The sequence below is a fragment of the Dipodomys merriami genome, unplaced genomic scaffold, assembly GCF_024711535.1.
Source record: "Dipodomys merriami isolate MVZ:Mamm:240054 unplaced genomic scaffold, mDipMer1.0.p SCAF_11, whole genome shotgun sequence".
NCBI classification, from domain to species: domain Eukaryota; kingdom Metazoa; phylum Chordata; class Mammalia; order Rodentia; family Heteromyidae; genus Dipodomys; species Dipodomys merriami.
Genome location: NW_027202382.1, coordinates 12,816,915 through 12,837,500, shown reverse-complemented (window position 1 = coordinate 12,837,500; position 20,586 = coordinate 12,816,915). Strand labels below are relative to the sequence as shown.

Genomic DNA, 20,586 nt, shown 5'->3' with positions numbered 1-20,586 from the left:
ATAAAAGCAAAAGTGCAATGGAATATTATTTTAGCTTAAGAAAATAAAAAATCTTATCATAAGATACAACATACATGAATTTTAGACAATTACATTAATTAAAATAACAATCTCAGTAAAGCAGATATCATGCATGATTCTGTATGAACAATTTAATTTGATCAGATTTGTAGAAACAGAAACAGGTAGCTTTCAGAAGGTTGGGGAACAGGGAAAGGGAGTTACTGTTTATAGGTGTAGAGTTCCAGTTTTACAAGACTTTTAAGTTCTAGGGCTCTGTTTCACAACAATGAATTTATTTAACATTTGGTAGTCCATCTAAAAATGGTTAGGATGATAAATTTCATGTTATGTTTTATTTTATTTTATTCCTCCAAACAGAGTTTTTTTTAAATTGTATATAGAAAATTCTATAGCCAAGCTAACCTGGACCCAATTGTTTACCTTTTGCCTACCTAATCAAACTAAATCACTTGCTATTACATAAATACTCATTTTGGTTTGTATTGTCATAGCATTTCTTCTTGCTGAAAATGCTTTTTTTCTTACTGCATCAGTATTATCTTTGGACACAAAGAAACATGCTTCAAAACATGATCCTTTCTTTTTTTTGTCCATTTTTTATTGTAATAATACTGTACAGAGGGGTTACAGTTAAAAAGATAATCCTTTCTTAGCTAGGCACCAGTGGCTTATACCTGTACTTACTCCTAGCTACTCAGGAAGTCAAGGTCTGAGGATTGCAGTTTGAAGTCAGCCTTAGCAGGAAAGTCTGTGACACTCTTATTTCCAATAAACTACCACAAAAGAAGCGAGAAGTGGAGCTGTGGCTCAAGTGGTAGAGAGCTGGCCTTGAGCATGAAAAAGCTCGGGGACTGAGCTCAAGTCCCAGTACCAGCACCAAAAAAAGAAAAACATGATCTTACTGACATCTTGAGAGGTTTTTTTTTTTTTGGGGGGGGGTGTCCAGTCATGGGCCTGAACTCTGGGCCTGGGCGCTGTCTCTCAGCTCTTCAGCTCAAGGCTAGTGCTCTACCACTTGAGCCACAGCGCCACTTCCGGCTTTTTTCTTTTTGCTTATGTGGTGCTGAGGAATCGAACCCAGGGCCTCAGGCATGCAAGGCAAGTGCTCTACCACTGAGCCACCTTCCCAGCCTTTGAGAGGTTTGTTTAAAAGCAACTTATATAAATAGAAAAATGCCCAAAGTGTATTAAGTGAATGATCTAACCATTGGAACGTCAATAGTTTTACAAGGTAATTAGCATAGATAGGATGAATCCCTATGACAGAAAACTTAGCTGTCAGATGTCGAGGCCATTCTGTGCCCTGCCATTGTCCTGCCATCATGTTTTTTGGATTATAATGTTCCCATTATCCGATCGTAGACATACCACAGGACTATCAGTGGGGTCAGAAGTTAGCTTAGCAGCTTGCTGGGAAAGAACAGATATAATTCCAGCATGTTCATCTGACAGAGTACTCCAGCAGCCCAGATTAAGTCCTTGTGAATCTGTGCCCACAACTCCAACAATGGACAGATTCTTCATCATGTCCTCCAGGTGCTGCTCCGAGGTGGCTTCCACTCACCTGCAGCCCACCTTCGCCTGAGACCCCGCAGTGCTTCACATCCTCTTGTTAGGTTTTGGGTTTTTTTTTTTAACCACCATAAACTTATTGTTGCACATCTTATATTTACTAATCATTACTGCTTACCTCTGAACTTTCTACATATGATTTGTTTAAAAAATGTCTTTTAAAAACACACAAACTTTAGCAGGGTGCCAGTGGCTCACGACTGTAATCCTAGCTACTCAGGAAGCTGATATCTGAGGATCGCAGTTCAAAGCCAGCTTAGGCAGGAAAGTCCGTGAGACTCTTATCTCCAATAAACCACCCAGAAAACTGTAAGTGGCACTGTGGCTCAAGTGGTAGAGAGCTCACCTTGAGCTGAAGAGCTAAGGGACAGCGCCCAGGCTCAGAGTTCAAGCCCCATGACTGACAAAAACAAAAACAAAAGCACATAAAGTTCAATTATAATGAAACATGTTGTGAAAATTGTATGCACATACTGCTGAACTTTAACCATTAGAGACAGTGGTATTTTCTAAAAACAGATGCATTATAATACCATTACTTGTTTCTGATTATATTGCTTGTACTTTGTTTTGAATATGAAGATCCGTATACAGGTATCAGTCTGAGATTCTTTTAACAGAATCCCAGGGATTTCTCATTTCAGCCATTTCTGCTCACAGAAGCTTCTTTATGTTTGCTTTGGTTATACACACACAAATATATATGTACAGACACATATATACATATGTCTATATCTATCTATCAAGCGTGATTTCTGTGATATTGATGTCTAAGTATTTCTTCTTTAGTCTCATAAACATCCTGTTTTCTTTCTGTTCAGGTTATTCTGGACTTTATGAAGCCATTGAAACTTGGGATTTCCAAAAAATTGAAAAGTTAGAGGAGCATAGATCTCTTTTAAGACGTTTACAACCAGAATTTAAGGACAGAATTATTCCAACGGATATCCTCTCTGATATGTCAGAATGTTTAATTAGTCAGGAATGTGAAGAAATTAAACAGGTAAGTTTTCATGAAACACTAAATTTAGGACAATGATTAGAATATGAGAAATGTCTTCTGTTTTCTCTACTGTTTTGGACCTCTACTGTTTTTAATAAAAAGCATTTATATCTTATCCATTATTTTCATGTAAATTATAGTAATTTTTGTTAGTTTTTCAAGTTTAATCTATTTTCAGTTAAAGTTACTGTCTTGTCTTTCTGAGTTAAGATTTTACTCAAACTTAACTAAAATCAAACAATCAGCAAATGAAAAGAAAAAAGCAAATAAACTAGAGTTAAGCTTTTAACTCTCATACACAGGTAAATTTTGCTAAAATCCTAGCTCACCCACTTACTAAAGTGATGTGATCCAGGACAATTCAATTCACTTAATTTCTCTCTCTCTCTCTCTCTCTCTCTCTCTCTCTCTCTCTCTCTCTCTCTCTCTCTCTCTCTCTCTCTCTCTCTCTCTCTCTGCTTTTTTCCTTCTTTCCTTTCCATTCCTTCCTTCCTTCCTTCCTTCCTTCCTTCCTTCCTTCCTTCCTTCCTTCCTTCCCTTACTTTCTTTTCTTTCCTTCCTTCCCTCCCTCCCTCCCTCCCTCCCTTCTTTCTTCTTTCTTTCTTTCTTTCTTTCTTTCTTTCTTTCTTTCTTTCTTTCTTTCTTTCTTTCTTTCTTTCTTTTTCTCTCTCTCTCTTTCCTTCCTTCCTTCCTTCCTTCCTTCCTTCCTTCCTTCCTTCCTTTCTTTCCCTCCCTTCCCTTCCCTCCCTCCCTCTCTTCCCTTCCCTCCCTCCCTCCCCTTCCCTCCCTCCCTCCCTCCCTCCCTCCCTCCCTCCCTCTCTCTCTCTCTCTCTCTCTCTCTCTCTCTTTCTTTCTTTTCTTGTTGGTCATGGGGCCTGAACTCTGGGCCTGGCGCTGTCCCTCAGCTCTTCAGCTCAAGGCTAGTGCTCTACCACTTGAGCCACAGAGCCACTTCCAACTTTTTCTGCTTATGTGTTGCTGAGGAATTGAATCCAGGGTCTTATGCATGCAAGGCAAGCACTCTACCACTGAGCCACCTTCCTAGTCCCCTCTTTTTTTTTCTGTCCATTGTGGGGCCTGAGCTCTGGCCTGGAGTCTGTCGCTGGGCTCTTAGCTCAAGGCTAGCACTCTACCACTTGAGCCACGGCACCACTTCTGGCTTTTTCTGCTTATGTGGTGCTGAGGAATCAAACCCAGGACCTTGTGCATGCAAGGCAAGCATTCTACCACTGAGCCACCCTCCCAACCCCTCACTTAATTTCTTTAAGCATTTGTTTTTTTATATATAAGCTGGGAAAAAAGGTTGTATTTTGTTAATATTCTTTTAAAGGGTTAAATGAGGTTGTATATGAAACAATTTACATAAGACTGGTATATAATAAACTGTACACAATGAATGAATTTTATTATGGTAAGTAATAAGTCACACAAATCCCTCCACTCTGCAAAACATTAGTTAATGTTTTGTTACATCCTGCCAAATATCTCTGTATGCAATATATCATCTATCTATCTATCTATCTATCTATCTATCTATCTATCTATCTATCTATCTATCTATCTATCTATCTATCTACCTATCTATCTATCTATCTATTAAGCATTTTTATTAGCTAACTTATACAGGAAGGATATCACTGTTATATTTCCACATATGTTTATGATATATTCCAATCTCACAGATTTGCCATTCTTCCATTTTCTTTTTCCCAACAATAATATATCTGTATTATGAATAGTTAACAAATGGACTGATTTTTTTCATATATTGCTGATGGCAGTGTGTATAAACAGAAGATGAGAAGACTTGGCTTGACTACTGATGTGTGTGAAGGACAAAGATGAAGGCAGGAGTACTTTACAACAGTATAAGATGGGGCAAAAATGGGGGTAACGAATACCCATTAGACTATAAGTTAGAATGCTTTCAAATTAGGTAGTACTGGAATTGATATTTCTTTAGTGGAAAAAAATAATAAAGGGAAAACAGTTAAAATGATTACTCAATACACTGCATTTGCCTTGCTTAGATATGCTCCAATAAAGGAATGATGGCAGGTGCAGAGAAAATGGTTGAATGCCTTATCAGATCAGATAAAGAAAACTGGCCCAAGATTTTGAAACTTGCTTTGGAGAAAGAAGAGAACACATTTAGTCAACTGTGGTGTGTTGGGGAAGGTACGATATTCCAAAATGACTTCTGAAGAGGATAAAAGGAATGTTCTAGAAACATGCTTTCATTTCCTCCCATTCCCCACTTCTTGGTTCTCCTTGGGGCTTGCCTCATTCCTACCCACTTTAACGTTCCATCAGAGTAGGTTTTTCCTTCATATATGCAAGGCAACATCTTTAGTAACAGACCAGCATTCTGGGTGTGAGGGGGGCACTTGACTGTGGCATTAGTTTGATTGTTCATAACTCCTTATGAATGGACCAAGGAAATTATTATCATCCAGAATTAGCCCAATCCGGCCCCGAGAATTTGAAGGCATGCAGAGTTTGAACTTAGGTTATTTAGAAATCACCTGAGAATTCTAGGGTTCAAGCTTCAAACATCAGAATTTACCATCTGTGCAGAATAGACTCTGAATATCAAGAGTGATAGTTCTTGCTTGGTTCTCTTCCATGGAAACCCTGTGGAATGTGACAGAAGAGAGGGGACAGGATCATTTGCTGTGGCTGTCTGAGCCACCATTTGGCTTTAAGTTCACATCTTTTCAGACTTTGCTTAAATAGCTGGCTTTAGTACTCATGTGTAAAGTTCACCTAGACTTCTTCAAATCAAAAATTGATCAAGGAACCATCTCTATAAATACATTTCTAATTTCTTGAGTTAAAAGTCAATCAGAGATGAAAACCACCCATGTCTTCTATGTCAAGCCCCTTTTCTGTAATGTTCAACTGAATCCCTTGGAGACTTGTTCACATGGAGCTTCAGCTCTGCGGGATTTACAAGCTGAAGAGTTGCCGGTGTCATGTTCCACACGTGCAGTAATAGAGTTTGGGATGACATTGTAATTCAAATACAAATGGAGACTTTAAACTCAAAATAATTCCTTTAAGAAGTGAAAGGGCGTAAATGTGAGAAATCTTAATGGAAAGTTAAATTTTTAGTGTTGGGTTTTTGAGTTCTTTTTTTTTTAAAATCAGAACTCTGATCGGATTACCTTAAAGTTCTAAGATTATTTTGTCTTATCAAGGTCAGAAAGATGTTGAAGATGACAGAATAGAAGCTTCCAGCATACAGATTTTCTTCCGGGAGGATCCAGACTGCCTGAATCTTAGTCAGAATTCCTGCCCACCTTCAGGTACTTAACATTGCTTGTGCTTTTCCACAATGGCACCCTTCATGATTTGGTAGTGTCTGATCAGCCTTGTGAAAAGGTTTGGAAGGGAAATTAAGAAAGACAAGAGCACTTGGGTTAGAAATAGATATTTTATAATGAGAAATATGCTTCCCTTCTTGCATGACTGCTGTTTCTGCTTTTCTCTTCTAAAAGTCTGGTTTTGCTAGTAAGACTAGCAAATGGATATCAAATGAGGGAATTTCAGACACTCAGTGGCTATGAGATCACAAAGCAGCCTTGTTTCTAAAATATTCTTATTAGTGAGCCATTTATTTGCTCCAAGATTTCCATGGTTGCCATGGCAGTTGCTGAAGTGCACACACTGCCTTGTTCTTAATCACATGAAGTTGCTGTAGAACTTAGTTGCGGCTGTGAGAGGTCCCCCTGCCCCTTTCTTTCTTCAGCAGACTTAAATTAGTTAGAACATAGCCATAATAGCTCACATTCTGAAATGTATCAGACTGTTACTGTATACTTAGAAGTGTTTTTATGTAATTTTACTGTTGTTATTAAAGTGTTGTACAGAGGGTTACTTTTTCATAAGTCAGGCAATGAGCATATTTCACAGTGAGACCAGAAAGTTATGTGCCATGCCCTTATAAAATAGTTATTTATAAAAGATTATCAGAAAGGAAATTAGGATTACTAATGAGTAGTGTCAGAGGAAAAATGTAACATAATAAAATGAGAATGTAAGCTGGGCCCCGGTGGTTCAAAGCTTTAATCCTAGCTACTCAGGAGGCTGAGATCTGAGGATTGCAGTTTGAAGCCAGCCTGGGTAGGAACGTCTGAGACTCATTTCCTCTTAACCAGAAAACTGGAAGTGGTGCTGTGACTCAAAGTGGTAGGGCACTAGTCTTGAGTGAAAAAGTTTAGGGACAGAGTTCAAGCCTCGTGACCAACAAAAAAACAAAAACACTAACAAAACAAAAATGAAATAAAAGGAGAATGTATAGATTACTTCTGCAACTGAATCGTACAAGGATTTTTTAAAATTACAGACTAAACAATGAATATAGCTTGCGTCTAATATTTCTGATGCTTACAGCTCCTTATATATCTTTTAAATGAAGATAATTCTCTTAACCTTCCAGAAACTTTCCCATTCTTTAAAATGGTAGTTTAGACTCCCTTGATGATTACTTTGGTAATCTTTTCTTAACATTTTTATATGCTTAAAGCCACTGATAATTTTTTAAAAAATATTTGAGAGCCTGAAGAATTATAGAGCATGGTTATTCTTCATGAAGAAGTTACTTTGAGAATCCAAAATTAAGCATTTGCTTCAAGGATCTTGATGAGACTTACTATTTTGCTCCATGGGGCATTGTCTCGCTTATAGCCAGTGGCCGACTGCCTTGCTCTGAATTAGGCCATTCCTGCTTTACTTTCTTTTTTTCATGACTGTTTAAGAATGAATTTAATAAGACTTCTCTTCCCTTCTTGCCACTGATACTTTGCTGATGAGAGAGAATTCTGTACTTTGAATCAGTGCAGAAACTAGAATGGTTAATAAGAGACAAGATTTCAAAACCTTCACATGAGATCCTTGCACGAGTCAGAATTGATGTGTACTAGACTGTTATTGCCTGGTTCTTGGAGCACACACTGTTTGGTAATTTTGTTCCTTTTGTATTACAGATATGACTCATACCAACTTGAACAGCCCATTAAAACCACGAAATTACCAACTAGAGCTTGCTTTGCCTGCTAAGAAAGGAAAAAATACAATAATATGTGCTCCTACTGGTAAGCCTGTTTCATTACTTACAACCAGTTTACTTGTCATTCTGACAGTAGAGCCCCAAATAAACAAATACCTCTTTTTTTTTTACAGAAATATATAATGTAATAGTAATTACATGTGTTTTTCTTGTGTAAAAGGTTGTGGAAAAACTTTCGTTTCACTTCTTATTTGTGAACATCATCTCAAACAATTTCCAGAAGGACAAAAAGGGAAAGTTGCCTTTTTTGCTAATCAGGTTCCTGTATACTTACAGCAGAAGTCTGTGTTCTCAATGTATTTTGAAAGACTTGGGTAGGTACAACAGTGTGTTCAACTTCTTTTTTTTCTAGCTTCATGTAACCAATGTGTTGTCTGTTGTGTTTAAATTTACTTCAGTACTGGGGAACTAAACCTAGGGTCTTGTGCTTGCTAGGTGAGCTATGTGAGTGTTCTACCACCATCACTTGAACTATGTTCTGTTTTTTGTTAAGTCATGATTAAATACAAAATTGTGTGTGTGTGTGTGTGTGTGTGTGTGTGTGTGTTGGTATGAGCTCAGGGCCTGGGTGCTGTCCTTTAGCTTTTTTAACTCAAGACTGTATCACTTTGAGTCACATCTGTCTTTTTGGTGGCTAATTGGAAATAAAGAGTCACATGGACTTTCCTGCCCAGGCTAATTTCAAACCAGGATCCTCAGATATCAGCCTCTTGACTAGCTAGGATTATAGGCATGAATTACCAGCACCTGGCTAGATTCAGCTTTTGTATTATTGAGAAATGATTCCTTCATGGATTTACATTATTTTTGTTAGATTATGCCAGAAATCCTAAACTATCATGGTTTGCTCTTACAGAGAACATACATGACTGGGTGGATAAATTTGCCATATAAATGGCATGTTTAATTGTTTTATTTGATTTTTTAATTTATTTGATACTGTGTTTTGAATGTTTTTTGAAACAAGACCAAGCTAACCTTGTACTCATGATCTTCCTTTCTCATCTCCTGAGTGCTGGGATTACAGGCGTCTGCCAGCATGTCCACCTGATGTTACTCTTTTAAGTATTCTCTATCTCGTAGTGACTTGAAAGAATAACGTATACTATAATAATAGCCAGCTTCCATTTGTGAGTCACTTATAGTATGTCAGATTCTGAGCCAAGGACTTGAGTAGTGGCAGAAGTATTTCCTTTGGACTCAGGAAGGACTTCATCCATTGCTGTTCTGATCTAGCATTTCATCTTTGAGTTTCCTCATTCACATTTGGCTGGTACTAAGGCATTTCCATTGTTTTCCAGGTACAAAGTTGCAGGCATTTCTGGAGCAACAGCTGAGAGTGTCCCTGTGCAGCAGACAATTGAGAACAATGACATCATCATTTTAACCCCACAGATCCTTGTGAACAGCCTTAAGCAAGGAAGCATTCTATCAGTGTCTGTTTTCACTTTGATGATATTTGACGAATGCCACAATACCAGTAAACACCACCCGTACAACATGATCATGTTCAGCTACCTAGATCAGAAACTTGGAGGACCTTCAGATCCACTGCCCCAGGTATCTTTGCTTAAGTGGACTTCCTTGAAGAGTTGTAATCTTCCTCAGTCCTATTTACTTACTCCTGAGTCACTTGTAAGACTGTCTTCCTAAGCTTCTAAGTCCACATTGCACAATTCACTGGTCAATTTTGATTCACTGATTCATTTATTCACTTAGCTAATAGCTCTCTATTGGTATCCAAGGGGGGTTGTTTCAGACCCTTTTCCTGCAGATAGCCAAAGCAAAAATAAATGTTTATGTCCCTTCCGTACAATGATACAGTGTTTGTTTGCAACTATACATGTCCTCCTACATACTTTTAAATAATCTCTAGATTATTTATAATATTCAGTACAGTGCAAATGCTATGTAAATTGTTACTGTACTGTATTCTTTAGCGGGAAGGGCAAGGAGAAGCTTTGTACATGTCTAATACCTATGCAATTTGTTTTGAATATTGTATGTGCTCATATTGGGGCTTGAACTAAGGGTCTCTCACATTCATTTGGCTATTTTGCTTATAGCTGATGCTCTTGTTACTTGAGCCATATTTCCTGTCATTTTTTTTTTGTGCTAGTCCTAGGCTTGAACTAGGGCCTGGGCACTGTCCCTGAGCTTTTGTGCTCAAGGCTAGTACTCTACTACTTGGAGATACAGCTCCATTTCTGGCTTCTTAGTAGTTAAATTGGAGGTAAGAGTCTCACAGACTTTTCCTACCAGGGTAGAGCACGAGAAGGGAATGGTGGATAGAACTAGATGTGCAGAGAGTAAAGGGCCTGGGACGAGTGGATGAACACATCGATTTTCACATAGAAGAGTCAGTTCAGACAGTTGTTCCTAAGATAGTGCTGCTGTTGTCTCTTGAACATAGAAGAGCTAGATCTTCTGCTGGGATCCATTAGCGTAGGAATAGGGGAAGGATCTGGGAAGGAGGGGAGTGAGAACGGAGAGAAGCCAGGTTGTCATCCTAACTACTCAGGATGTAGGAATCTGGAGGATGGAGGTTCAAGGCTCTTCCTAGGAAACATCATGAAATTCTATCTAGAAACTAACTCAAAAAGGACTGGAGGCCTGATTTAAGTGATAGAGCACCTGCCTAGCATGCTTAAAGCCCTGAGTACAAATCTCTTTCCTGCCCAAAACAAAATAAAAACTTGAAGAGGTATTCATTGAAACATCCTTTGGTTACATGGGAGGCCCAAAGGAGGTTGGGAAGCATAGCTTTATTTATGCTATTCTACAATTTGTATAAAATCCTCTAGCTCTTCTGACCACTGGTGGCTCATGCTTGTAATCCTAGTTACTTAAAAGACTGAGATCAGTGGATTGTGGTTTGACACCAGCCAGGGTAGAAAAGTCCATGAGACTCTTATTTCCAGTTAACTACCAGAAAACTCTGAAGTGAAGCTGTAGCTCAAAATGGTAGAATGCTAGCCTAGAGCAAAAGAACACAGGGATAGAACCCAGACCCTGATTTCAAGCCCCATGACCAACAAAAAGAAAAAAAATCCTTTAACTCTAATATTTACTCATTTAGAATGTTCAGATTAAAATGAATACTTTGCTCATAGGAAAAAAGTACCCTTCCAAGCTGAGCAACAACGGCTCACCTATATCCTCCAACTATATTGAAGTTCAAAGCTAACTCAGTGTAACTTAGTGTAAGCACTGACTCCAACCAACCGGCAAAATGCCAGACTGGAGACATAGCTCAAGTGGTAGAACATAAGCAGAAAACAAGCAAGATGAGTAATCCCAGTTCTGGTGTACACACACCCTTCCAAAGTGATTACATGTCTTGTAGCTTCTTCTAGAACAATGTTGGTGCTAACTAAATTCCTTATTGGTGAGTTAATCACTCAGTAGTTATTGAGTGGCTGTTGTACTATACCCACACAGATCTTCATTTTAGATAGCTGCTGTTTTCCAAGTGCACTGAGAACAGAAAGTAATTGTCCAGGGGCACACAGACAGTGAGTGGGACATGGCTGAGATTGGAATGAACGTGTGTCTCATTTCAGTCTTTCCTTCAGTAGGATTCTCTTCCTATGGTAGGGCACACAAAGGTCAAAAACAGAGAAGACTTGGCTTGAAGGGTTTCCTGAGTTGTGACTCCTGCATTTATTGTGTGCGGTTGCCGGATGGGACCCTACTTTGTGCAATGTCACAGAGAACGTCAGGAAAAACCACAGCTGTTGGACTGCTCCTTTCAGGTTGTGGGGCTGACGGCCTCAGTGGGTGTCGGGGATGCCACGACTGTGGAGGAAACCATGTTGTACATCTGCAGACTGTGTGCTGCTCTGGATGCCTCTGTCATCGCCACCGTCAGAGAGAATGTGGAAGAACTGGAGGAAGTTGTGTATAAACCTCAGAAATGTAAGTGCATCCAGTGACAAGCTCTCTAGGTTTTGTTACTCTCTGCTGCCTCCAGTTCAGTCATGTAAGATAGACTCTGAACTTTTACCCTTCATCTGTTTAGTAGAAAGGTGAAGGAGGAGAATATGGGGGGGGGGGGAGGGGAGGAGGAAGGGAAGGGGTCGGAAGCAAGCATAATAGAGTGTACAAAAATTTGTGAAATGGGAAAGTTATTTGATCCCAGACAGTTACATTTGTAGTCTGTTTCCCTAATTGAGTTCTTACCTCTGACAATGCATGAACCTTTGTAGTGGCCTGTAAGGAACCAACATTCTCACCCTTAGGCTCCATGAAACCCTCATAAAGAGGCCAGTAGTAATGCCCAATGATTCTAGTGATGAGGAAATCTAAGCATGTGGTAGCCAGAGGCTGGGCCTAGTCCTTCCCTGGGCTCTGAGTAGCCACTGAGTTTGAATACATATATGATAAATGCAGTTGAAGTGATCTGAATTCATCCAATATCCTCATATGATCAGAATGTGATTAAAAATACAAGATTACAGAGCAAATACTTCTTGACTTTATTTTATTTTATTTTATTGTTATTATTTTTTTTAGTCGGTCGTGGGGCTTGAACTCTGGGCTTGGGCACTGTCCCTGTGCTCTTCAGCTCAAGGAGAGTGCTCTACTGCTTGAGCCACAGCGCCACTTCCAGTTTTCTAGTGGTTTATTGGAGATAAGAGTCTCACGGACTTTCCTGCCTGGGCTGGCTTTGACCCAAGATCCTCAGATCTCAGGCTCCTGTGTAGCTAGGATTATAGGCATGAGCCACCAGTGCCTGGCTTGCCTTTATTTTAATACCAGCCCTGCAAGGGGGAAAGGTACAGAAGGTATAGGCACATATGGCTTTGTCTTTGCTCTCTGAGCAGCCCGTGACTGAGTCCAAGGCAGAACAAATACACACAAAGCGGGCAAGGGCACAGTTAAGTTCCATTTGGGGAGTTAGCTGTCAGGAGTATAAAGAAGTTACCCGCCCTTTGTAGTGTTTCATGTGAATTTTTTTTTTTTTTGGCAATACTGAGATTTGAACTTAAGCCAAGTGCTCTACTGCTTGAGCCATGTCCTCATCCCTTTGCCTTAGTTATTTTTCAGATAGGATCTAATACTTACTTCCCTGGATGCCCCCTGACCACAGTCTTCTTGCTTAATGTCTCTGAGATTTCAGGTGTATATCACTTCTGTGACTTGTTTGTTGTGATGGGTGACTCACTCACTTTTTGCCAAGGCTGGCCTTGAACTGCAAACCTCCCTGTCTCCAACTCTTGAGTAGCTGAGATTACAGGTGTGAACACCTATGTCTAGCTGTGTGTGGATTTCTCAATAATCTGACTGTCTAGCCTTCAGGCTTTATCTTACCCCAAATATCATATACCCAGCCATGTTATTTTCCTTACGTTTGACTTCTTCAAACATGTCATTTGTTTTCTCTCTGAGCTTGTGTCCCTTCTTTTATACCTGCTTCTGCTTCCTCTTTTTTACTTCCCGTGTGTATGTGTGTGTGTGTGTGTGTGTGTGTATGTGTATGTGTGTGTGTGTGTGTGTGTGTGTGTGTGTGTGTAAGTGTGAGTACTAGAGCTTGAACTCAGAGCCTTATGCTTTTATTTGGCTTTTTCTTTTTATCAGGGCTGGCACTCTACCACTTGAGTCACACATTCTGTGTAGCTGGTTAATTGGAAATAGAACCTCTCAGACTTTTCTGTCTGGGCTTGCTTCAAACTAGGATGCTCAGATCTCAGGCTTCTGAGTAGCTAGGATTATAGGAATTAGCCACTGACACCTGGCTTCCCATATTTATTTTACAACACTGCCTCTTCTTCAGTCACTTTGATATTCCACTCCCTGTCCTCCAGCCTTACATCACAAAACCCTGCAGCCTGCAATGTGCGTACATGCATGGACACATGATATGTAGAACATGGCATATGACAGACAGTTAATACATGTTTGCTGGAAAAATCACATAATAAAAGAAGAGGTCTGCTTGACTTGTTAGCACAGGGGAAACATGGAAGCCAATGTGAGAAGCTGCGTTAGACCCAGACAAAAGAAAATATGTGAGAATCAGTTCAGTGAGTAGCAGAGAAGTTTTGGGAAAGTTTTTGAGCATTGGTTGTATGACTTAGACCTCCCCCTGGAGGTTTGTGACCTCCAGGTTCCCAGAAAGAGTAACCAAGACACTAAAAGGTTTGGAGATAATTTCTGTCTCTCTGTCTGTCTCCCAGTGTACTCACTCACTTTAATTTTAATTGCTCTAGTTTTCAGGAAAGTAGAATCACGGACTACTGACAAATTTAAATTCATTATATCTCAGCTGATAAAGGAGACAGAGTGTCTGGCAAAGAATGTCTCTGAACAACTTGGTAAGTTTGGTTCCAATTTCATGCGTGATAAGTCTCATGTGTTGTGTTTCCTCTACTTGAGAAGATCCATGAATTGTTTGCTTGGATCTTTTTGTTTTCTTCTTGACCATGTCAAGACCATGTTGATATGTAAACTTTCTTAATTACAGGTTATTCAGGAGCTCTGTGAGTCCTCTTTTAGTCTTTCTTACCATTTCAAAACAAAACAAAACAAAGACACAAAGAAAATTCATTGGGACATGCACACCTGAAAAAATACCATATTTTAAATAGTCCATCTATTTCTCCCCTAATGTCCCTATTTATTTAGATTAAAGCTATTCTTCATCTGGCTTACACTCAAACTAGGAGTGATCTTTAATTGTTTTTTGGAAATTCATGAAGTCACTGCATTCTATCCTTCCACTTTTACTTGTTCCTTAATTCATGCAATAGATATTTATGACACCATGGACTGTGCTCCATAATGGAAGTACTAACATTCTGACACTGGAGGTGTATTTGCGCTAGGCAGGAGTGAGGTGACAGTAGGGACATGTGAAATGTCTGCTTTTTTATTTCTTGCCTCAGGTACTCTGCATTCACCATTTTTATTCCCACAATCCTGCTGCTCATTTCCTAATTATATAGATTAGTTCATGCCTGCACAAGTTCTGTAAAGACTTGGTGATTCATCCAATTTATTAGTGACTCCCTTGTTTGTCCCTGGGGTTGGGAAAGGAACATATCCTTGGTACTTGTCTGAGTACTCTCCTTTGTCCCTTTATTCCAAAGAAATAGGTGCAGGGAAGCATTTAACCCAGAAATAAAGCTCTTGACTGAATTTCACTGTACAGTGCTCATTCCAAGGAGCCTTGAAGAACAGATACTAAAGTAACTCAAAGATGTATACTTTCCTCATCCTTGAGCCTGGACCACCAGAGACTCTTCTATTTTTGAACCAAGACATATAGCTTAGCTTAGGAAATGCCTCTCTGCTGTTGTGTCTGTGAGAAGCATTATGGCACAGTAAAAACCTTTGTTTTCCTCCCCAGGACACTTATTTGAGATCCAAAATAGGGAAATTGGAACACAGAAATACGAACAGTGGATTGTTGGGGTTCATAAAGAGTGCAAGGTATTCCAGATGGCAGACAAAGAGGAAGAGAGCAGGATTTGCAAAGCACTCTTCCTGTATACTTCACATCTGCGGGTATGTCCCTTCTTTGACCTCTCCTGGGAACTCTACTATGGCAGTGGAGAGAATGTCAGCTTCTCCTCTTCCCCAAGAGCTTACTCGCCTTCCCAGAAAGTTCATATGAAGAAAACGCAGGAAGTTATCCTACTCAGTATTATCTTTGTTTTCCGAAGCTTAACAGGCTACAGCTGATATAAAGGCTCAGGTTCTCAGCCATGCCTCCATCATTCCCATATTTGACATGATTGGAAAGATGGTGATGTTGAACACCCAAATTATACACGAGTTAATGTGGAATTTAGTTTGCTTTCATTATTTTTAAAAAATGTAATATGCATGTTCTATGTAGTTTTTGCTCTCTTTTCCAAGAGAGACTTCTAGAATCCAAAGTGACTTTACTTATTGTATATGGCAGTTAACATTTTAAAAAATAGTCTTTGATTCAGATATTTTCATAGAACTATTAGGAGCCATTCTTGTTAAAGTCAGTTGGAAGTGACAAGAAATATTGTCTTTACACTGACTCTTTATTAAATACAGATAATAGAATTTAAATATAGCTAGTATATAACACCTTGGAAACATATTGAAACTTGATTTTCATTTTAAACAGAGATATAATGATGCTCTCATTATCAGTGAGCATGCACAAATGAAAGATGCTTTGAATTATCTGAAAGACTTCTTCAACAATGTCCGGTCAGCAGGATTTGATGAGATTGAGCAAGATCTTACTCGAAGGTTTGAAGGTGAGGAATCTGTTTAGAGGAGAAAGCCATTGGCTCCTGGTGGCTTAAAAGACAACATACATAATACATATATGGTGTCATATTTAGCATCTATATGTTCGGAGATGCTCCAGCTGTTGTCCTGGTCTTAAAAAGGTATAGGGATTGGGTTAAAGCTCACTGGTAGAATGTATGAAACTCCAATACTGGAAAAAAGGTAAGTAACAAAGGTAAAATAATTTGGCTTCAGTAAAATCTAGTCCCTAAGGAAATAGTCTATTGCTTGTACCATTTTCTGTTTGGAAAAAGGAAAAATAGTAGGATTCCCAAAGGGTACTTCTTATACAGTTAAAAAAACCCAGACCATAGATACAGCTGGAAATTATCTTGATTATTTTTATTTTAAATTACAATAGAATTATGTATTGAGTATACTTTTTTTGGTCATTCTGAGTATGAATGTCAGATATCAGTGTTATTTATACTGGATTCTTTTTGGGAATTAAGGAAATACTACAAGTTTTACAATAAAAAAGAGGATGTAGCATTATTATTTAACTTTTAGTAATTTTTTAAAGTTTTAAAAAATACTAATTTATATATACTTCTATATAAAGAGAAAACCAGAATGACCCGTAATGCCATGCTCAATACTGCTAAAAACATGGAAAGATTTTAAATCAAAAGTAAATTTCTCTTATTCCTTTTTTAAATGTTTTTATTGTGAAAATACTGTACAGAGGGGTTACAGTTACATGAGCAAGGTAATGAGTACATTTCCTATCAAGCATTGTTGCCTACTCCTTTGTTTTTCCCCTACCATCCCTTTTCTCCCATCTCCACAACTACATTCCCCCCTCCTCCCCGCTCTTATTCTTTCTTCAAATATTTTTTCTCCAGATACGATCATTATTCATTTTTTGGCCTAAACTGAAGTACTTACTGTATTTATGTAAAACCAATGCTGTGCTGGTAATGTTAACCACACACACGAGTTTAAATTTTACTGATGTTGTACATTTTACTGAGATGGTGATGTGTAGCACACAGCCTAGAAATAATAATTTGTGTAAATTCCACATAACTAATGATTCATATAAAATGCCTTTGTTGATTTTGTGGAACTCTTATACCTATAGCCCAATCAATGGTTGCAACTCACAAATACAGTTCTGCAATGCACATTGGTGTATATTTTTATTAATGTTGAGAGTAAAATGAAATGATACTACATATATTGGATCTTTGTTCATCTGTCATTGTAATCAGCTTCTCCCCACCCCCCCCAACCTTTTTTTTTTGCTGAATTGCATAATAGTTTTCCAAATACTTGGAAAATACTTCCTTAGTTTTTTTGTGTTCTTCATGGTATATTAGCTAAATTTAATCTGCTCCATTTCCTCATCACCTTCATGAATTTAGACTGTCATGTATAGATGAAGTACTGATTTTTTCAGTGTTATTTGGGCTTCCATAAACAATTCCATTGTAGTCAGTTTCAAGCAGTCAACATTATGTCATTGAACAAATGCCAAAAATGATGAAAATTAGTACAGCATTCTATAGTATTTCTATCATACAGATACACTGCATGTCAATAATACAAGAGCTGAGATAAGAATAAAATGCAATAAACTGATTTGAAAAAAAAGAGCATAAGCTGTTAGTGTATTTGTTTTTAATATGTCACTAAGTTGTTAAATGACTGAACTTTCAAATGAAATTGAATTGAAGATGAGCTCTCATAACTTTGGAAAATTCAATAATAGACTATTACAATCTGGCATGATCTGGCTCTAGCATATCACTATATATACATGCATACGTACATATATACATATATAAATATATGTACACGCACTTAAAGATATTATGAAAGAATAGACAATGTCCTGTTACTTTGGTTTTTAACTTAAGGTATGTATATGGCTAGGCATCAGTGGCTGTAATCTTAGCTACTCAGGAGAATGAGATCTGAGGATCACAAATTCAAAGCCAGTGTGGGCAGGAAATCTGTGAGACTCTTTAACTACCAGCTGTAAGTGGAACTGTGCTTCAAGTGGTAGAATGCTAGCCTTGAGCTGTAAAAGTTCAGAGATGGTGCCCAGGCCCTGAGTTCAAGAGCCAAGGCTAACACACACACATAAAAAAAGATGTTTATGATCTTTCCATATTAGCATAGTTGTAGCTCTCTTATTATCATCCAACCGTTTGAACATCAAGTATGTGGTCCGTGATCTACTCCTGGTTATTGGACGTTTGTTTTCTATTCTCAGTAATAGCACTGACTATCCTTGAAATTTCCAACATGGTTTTCTAAATATAACTATGTCTCAAAATTCCTAGATGTAAAATTACTGGGTCAAAGCTGTGTGGGCTTTTCGCTTTGATAAATACTGCCAAATTGCCTTCCTAAAGTTTATACTAAATTTAAATTGGCAGTTATTACTCAGAAAATTCTGGTCAAAGATTGAGAGGTTCGACATCACCCCATTTATTAGGAAATGGAAAGACTTGGAAAAAATTATATTAAGTGAAATAAGTCAGGCCCAAAGAAACATAGGTCCTATGGTTTCCCTTATTTGTAATAACTAGTATGTCTGGGACAAGCAGAAAATGTCAGATAAGATGAAGTTAAGCAAAATGAACCCCAAGATAGGGACACAAGTGGTTTTTTTCTTTTTTGCTATTGTTTCTAACATATTTATAAGGTACTATGTGCTTTTTTTTGGTTGCTTTGTATGTCCCTCCCCCACGGTATAACGTGTTTTCACTGTATTTGATGGTATAATTTGGGGAGGGGAAGGGAATAAACAAATTGTTTAGGGATACAGGTTGACCCATTGCAGCAAGGAGATCTATAAGATGCTATGTTGAAAAACGAACTTTACAATTTAGGTGGAGATGCGGGGAGGGTGAAGTGGTTTGGGGGAGGGGGTAGTGTAGTTGAGGAGGTGGGAGGGAAGGGATGGTAGGGGAAAAACAAAGGAGGAGGCAACAATGCTTGATAAGAAATGTACTCATTACTTTGCTTATAACCGTAACCCTTCTGTACAGTATTTTCACAATAAAAGACTTATTTTAAAAAAAGATTGATAGATTAACTGTTTGAACAGAGTTTCAACATGCCTTAAAAGTTGAGGATTTAGAAGCCCTTTGTAAAGTTTTCTTCATTTGCAGAAAAGGTGCCAGAACTAGAAAGTATTTCTTTGGATCCTAACAATGAGAACCCTAAACTCAAAGACCTCTACTTGATCCTACAAGAAGAATACCATGTAAATCCAGAGACAAAAACCATTCTCTTTGTGAAAACAAGAGCCCTTGTGGATGTAAGCCTTCCTTTCTCTTGTGGGTAACAGACTGGACCAGTAACATTTATTGAAAAGATTGTTCTTTCTGTACTGCTCTGCAATAGTGTGGATCTGTTTTGGTTATCTGTTCATTTATACTCATACTTCACCAATACTTTACTGTCTTAGCACCTCAAGCATGTCTTAATACTAAGCACTTCATCCTTTTTTGTAGTTTTAGTCATATTTCTGAATTTCAGCTATTCTAAGGTTGTGCAATGGGATTACTTTAACATTTTGATTTGTATTCTATTAATGACTAATGTGGCTTGTTATTAAAAAATATTATTATAAGGGTGATGTACGGAGGAGTTACAGTTCTATAACTCAGGTAAAAGGTACATTTCCTCCAGGTGCCGGTGGCTCATACCTGTAATCCTAGACACTCAGGAGGCTGAGATCTGAGGATCACGGTTCAAAGCCAGCCCGGGCAGAAAAGTCCTTGAGACTCTTATCTTCAATTAACCACCAGAAAACTGGTGGTGACACTGTGACTCAAGTGGCAGAGTACTCTTGAGCTAAACAGCTCAGGGACAGCACCAAGTTCAATACCCACCACCATCACCAACAACAAAAAGTACATTTCCTTTTGGGCAATATCACCCCTTCTTTTGTTCCCTGGTTGACAATTTTTATATGCTTATTAGTTATGTCTATATCATGTTTGGTGAAGTGTTTAGTCAGATTGCTTTAGCGCATTTTAAAATTAGGCTGAGCCGGGCACTGGTGGCTCACGCCTGTAATCCTAGCTACTCAGGAGGCTGAGATCTGAGGATCGCGGTTCAAAGCCAGCCCGGGCAGGAGAGACCGTGAGACTCCTATCTCCAATAAACCACCAGAAAACCGGAAGTGGCGCTGTAGCTCAAGTGGTAGAGCGCTCGCCTTGAGCTGAAGAGCTGAGGGACAGCACCCAGGCCCAGAGTTCAAGCCCCATGACCGACAAAAAAATAAAATAAAATAAAATTAGGCTGGGTATGATGGAATCCATCTGTAATCCCAACGACTTGGGAGGCAGAGGCAGGAAGATCACAAGTTTGAAATTAACAGTGGAATAGAGACCCTACCTGTCTTAAAAACAAAATCAAAACAGGATTAGAGGCATGGCTCAAATGGTAGAGCACTTGATAAGGCTCTGAATTTAGCCCCTAATACTGCAAAAACAAAACAAAACAACAGACAACCAAAACCAAATAAAATTAGGTCATCGGGCCCACGACCGCCCCCCCCCCCAGAAGAGTAGCTCTTTAAAGTATTTTCAAATTTTAATTGTTTCTCATTCGTGTGTATGATTTATGTGTATTGCTCATTCTTATGTATGACTTATGTATATTGATCTTGCATCCT

At 38.6% G+C, this 20,586-nt stretch overlaps 1 protein-coding gene and 1 pseudogene across 3 annotated transcripts in view; one reads left to right on the top strand and one right to left on the bottom strand.

The window, feature by feature from the left end:
- Rigi (RNA sensor RIG-I) overlaps window positions 1–20,586 on the top strand; it is a 49,771-nt gene that overhangs the window by 16,857 nt on the left and 12,328 nt on the right. For all 3 annotated transcript variants that reach the window (XM_070008488.1, XM_070008471.1, XM_070008479.1), the window contains exons 3-13: window positions 2,418–2,599; window positions 4,630–4,777; window positions 5,800–5,907; window positions 7,588–7,695; window positions 7,831–7,984; window positions 8,972–9,230; window positions 11,426–11,588; window positions 13,883–13,987; window positions 15,022–15,179; window positions 15,778–15,913; window positions 19,073–19,221. In XM_070008488.1, the coding sequence (XP_069864589.1) occupies window positions 2,418–2,599; window positions 4,630–4,777; window positions 5,800–5,907; window positions 7,588–7,695; window positions 7,831–7,984; window positions 8,972–9,230; window positions 11,426–11,588; window positions 13,883–13,987; window positions 15,022–15,179; window positions 15,778–15,913; window positions 19,073–19,221 (1,670 nt within the window). The remainder of the gene's footprint in view (window positions 1–2,417; window positions 2,600–4,629; window positions 4,778–5,799; window positions 5,908–7,587; window positions 7,696–7,830; window positions 7,985–8,971; window positions 9,231–11,425; window positions 11,589–13,882; window positions 13,988–15,021; window positions 15,180–15,777; window positions 15,914–19,072; window positions 19,222–20,586) is intronic.
- On the bottom strand, window positions 1,345–1,551 carry LOC138816041 (ragulator complex protein LAMTOR5 pseudogene; annotated as a pseudogene).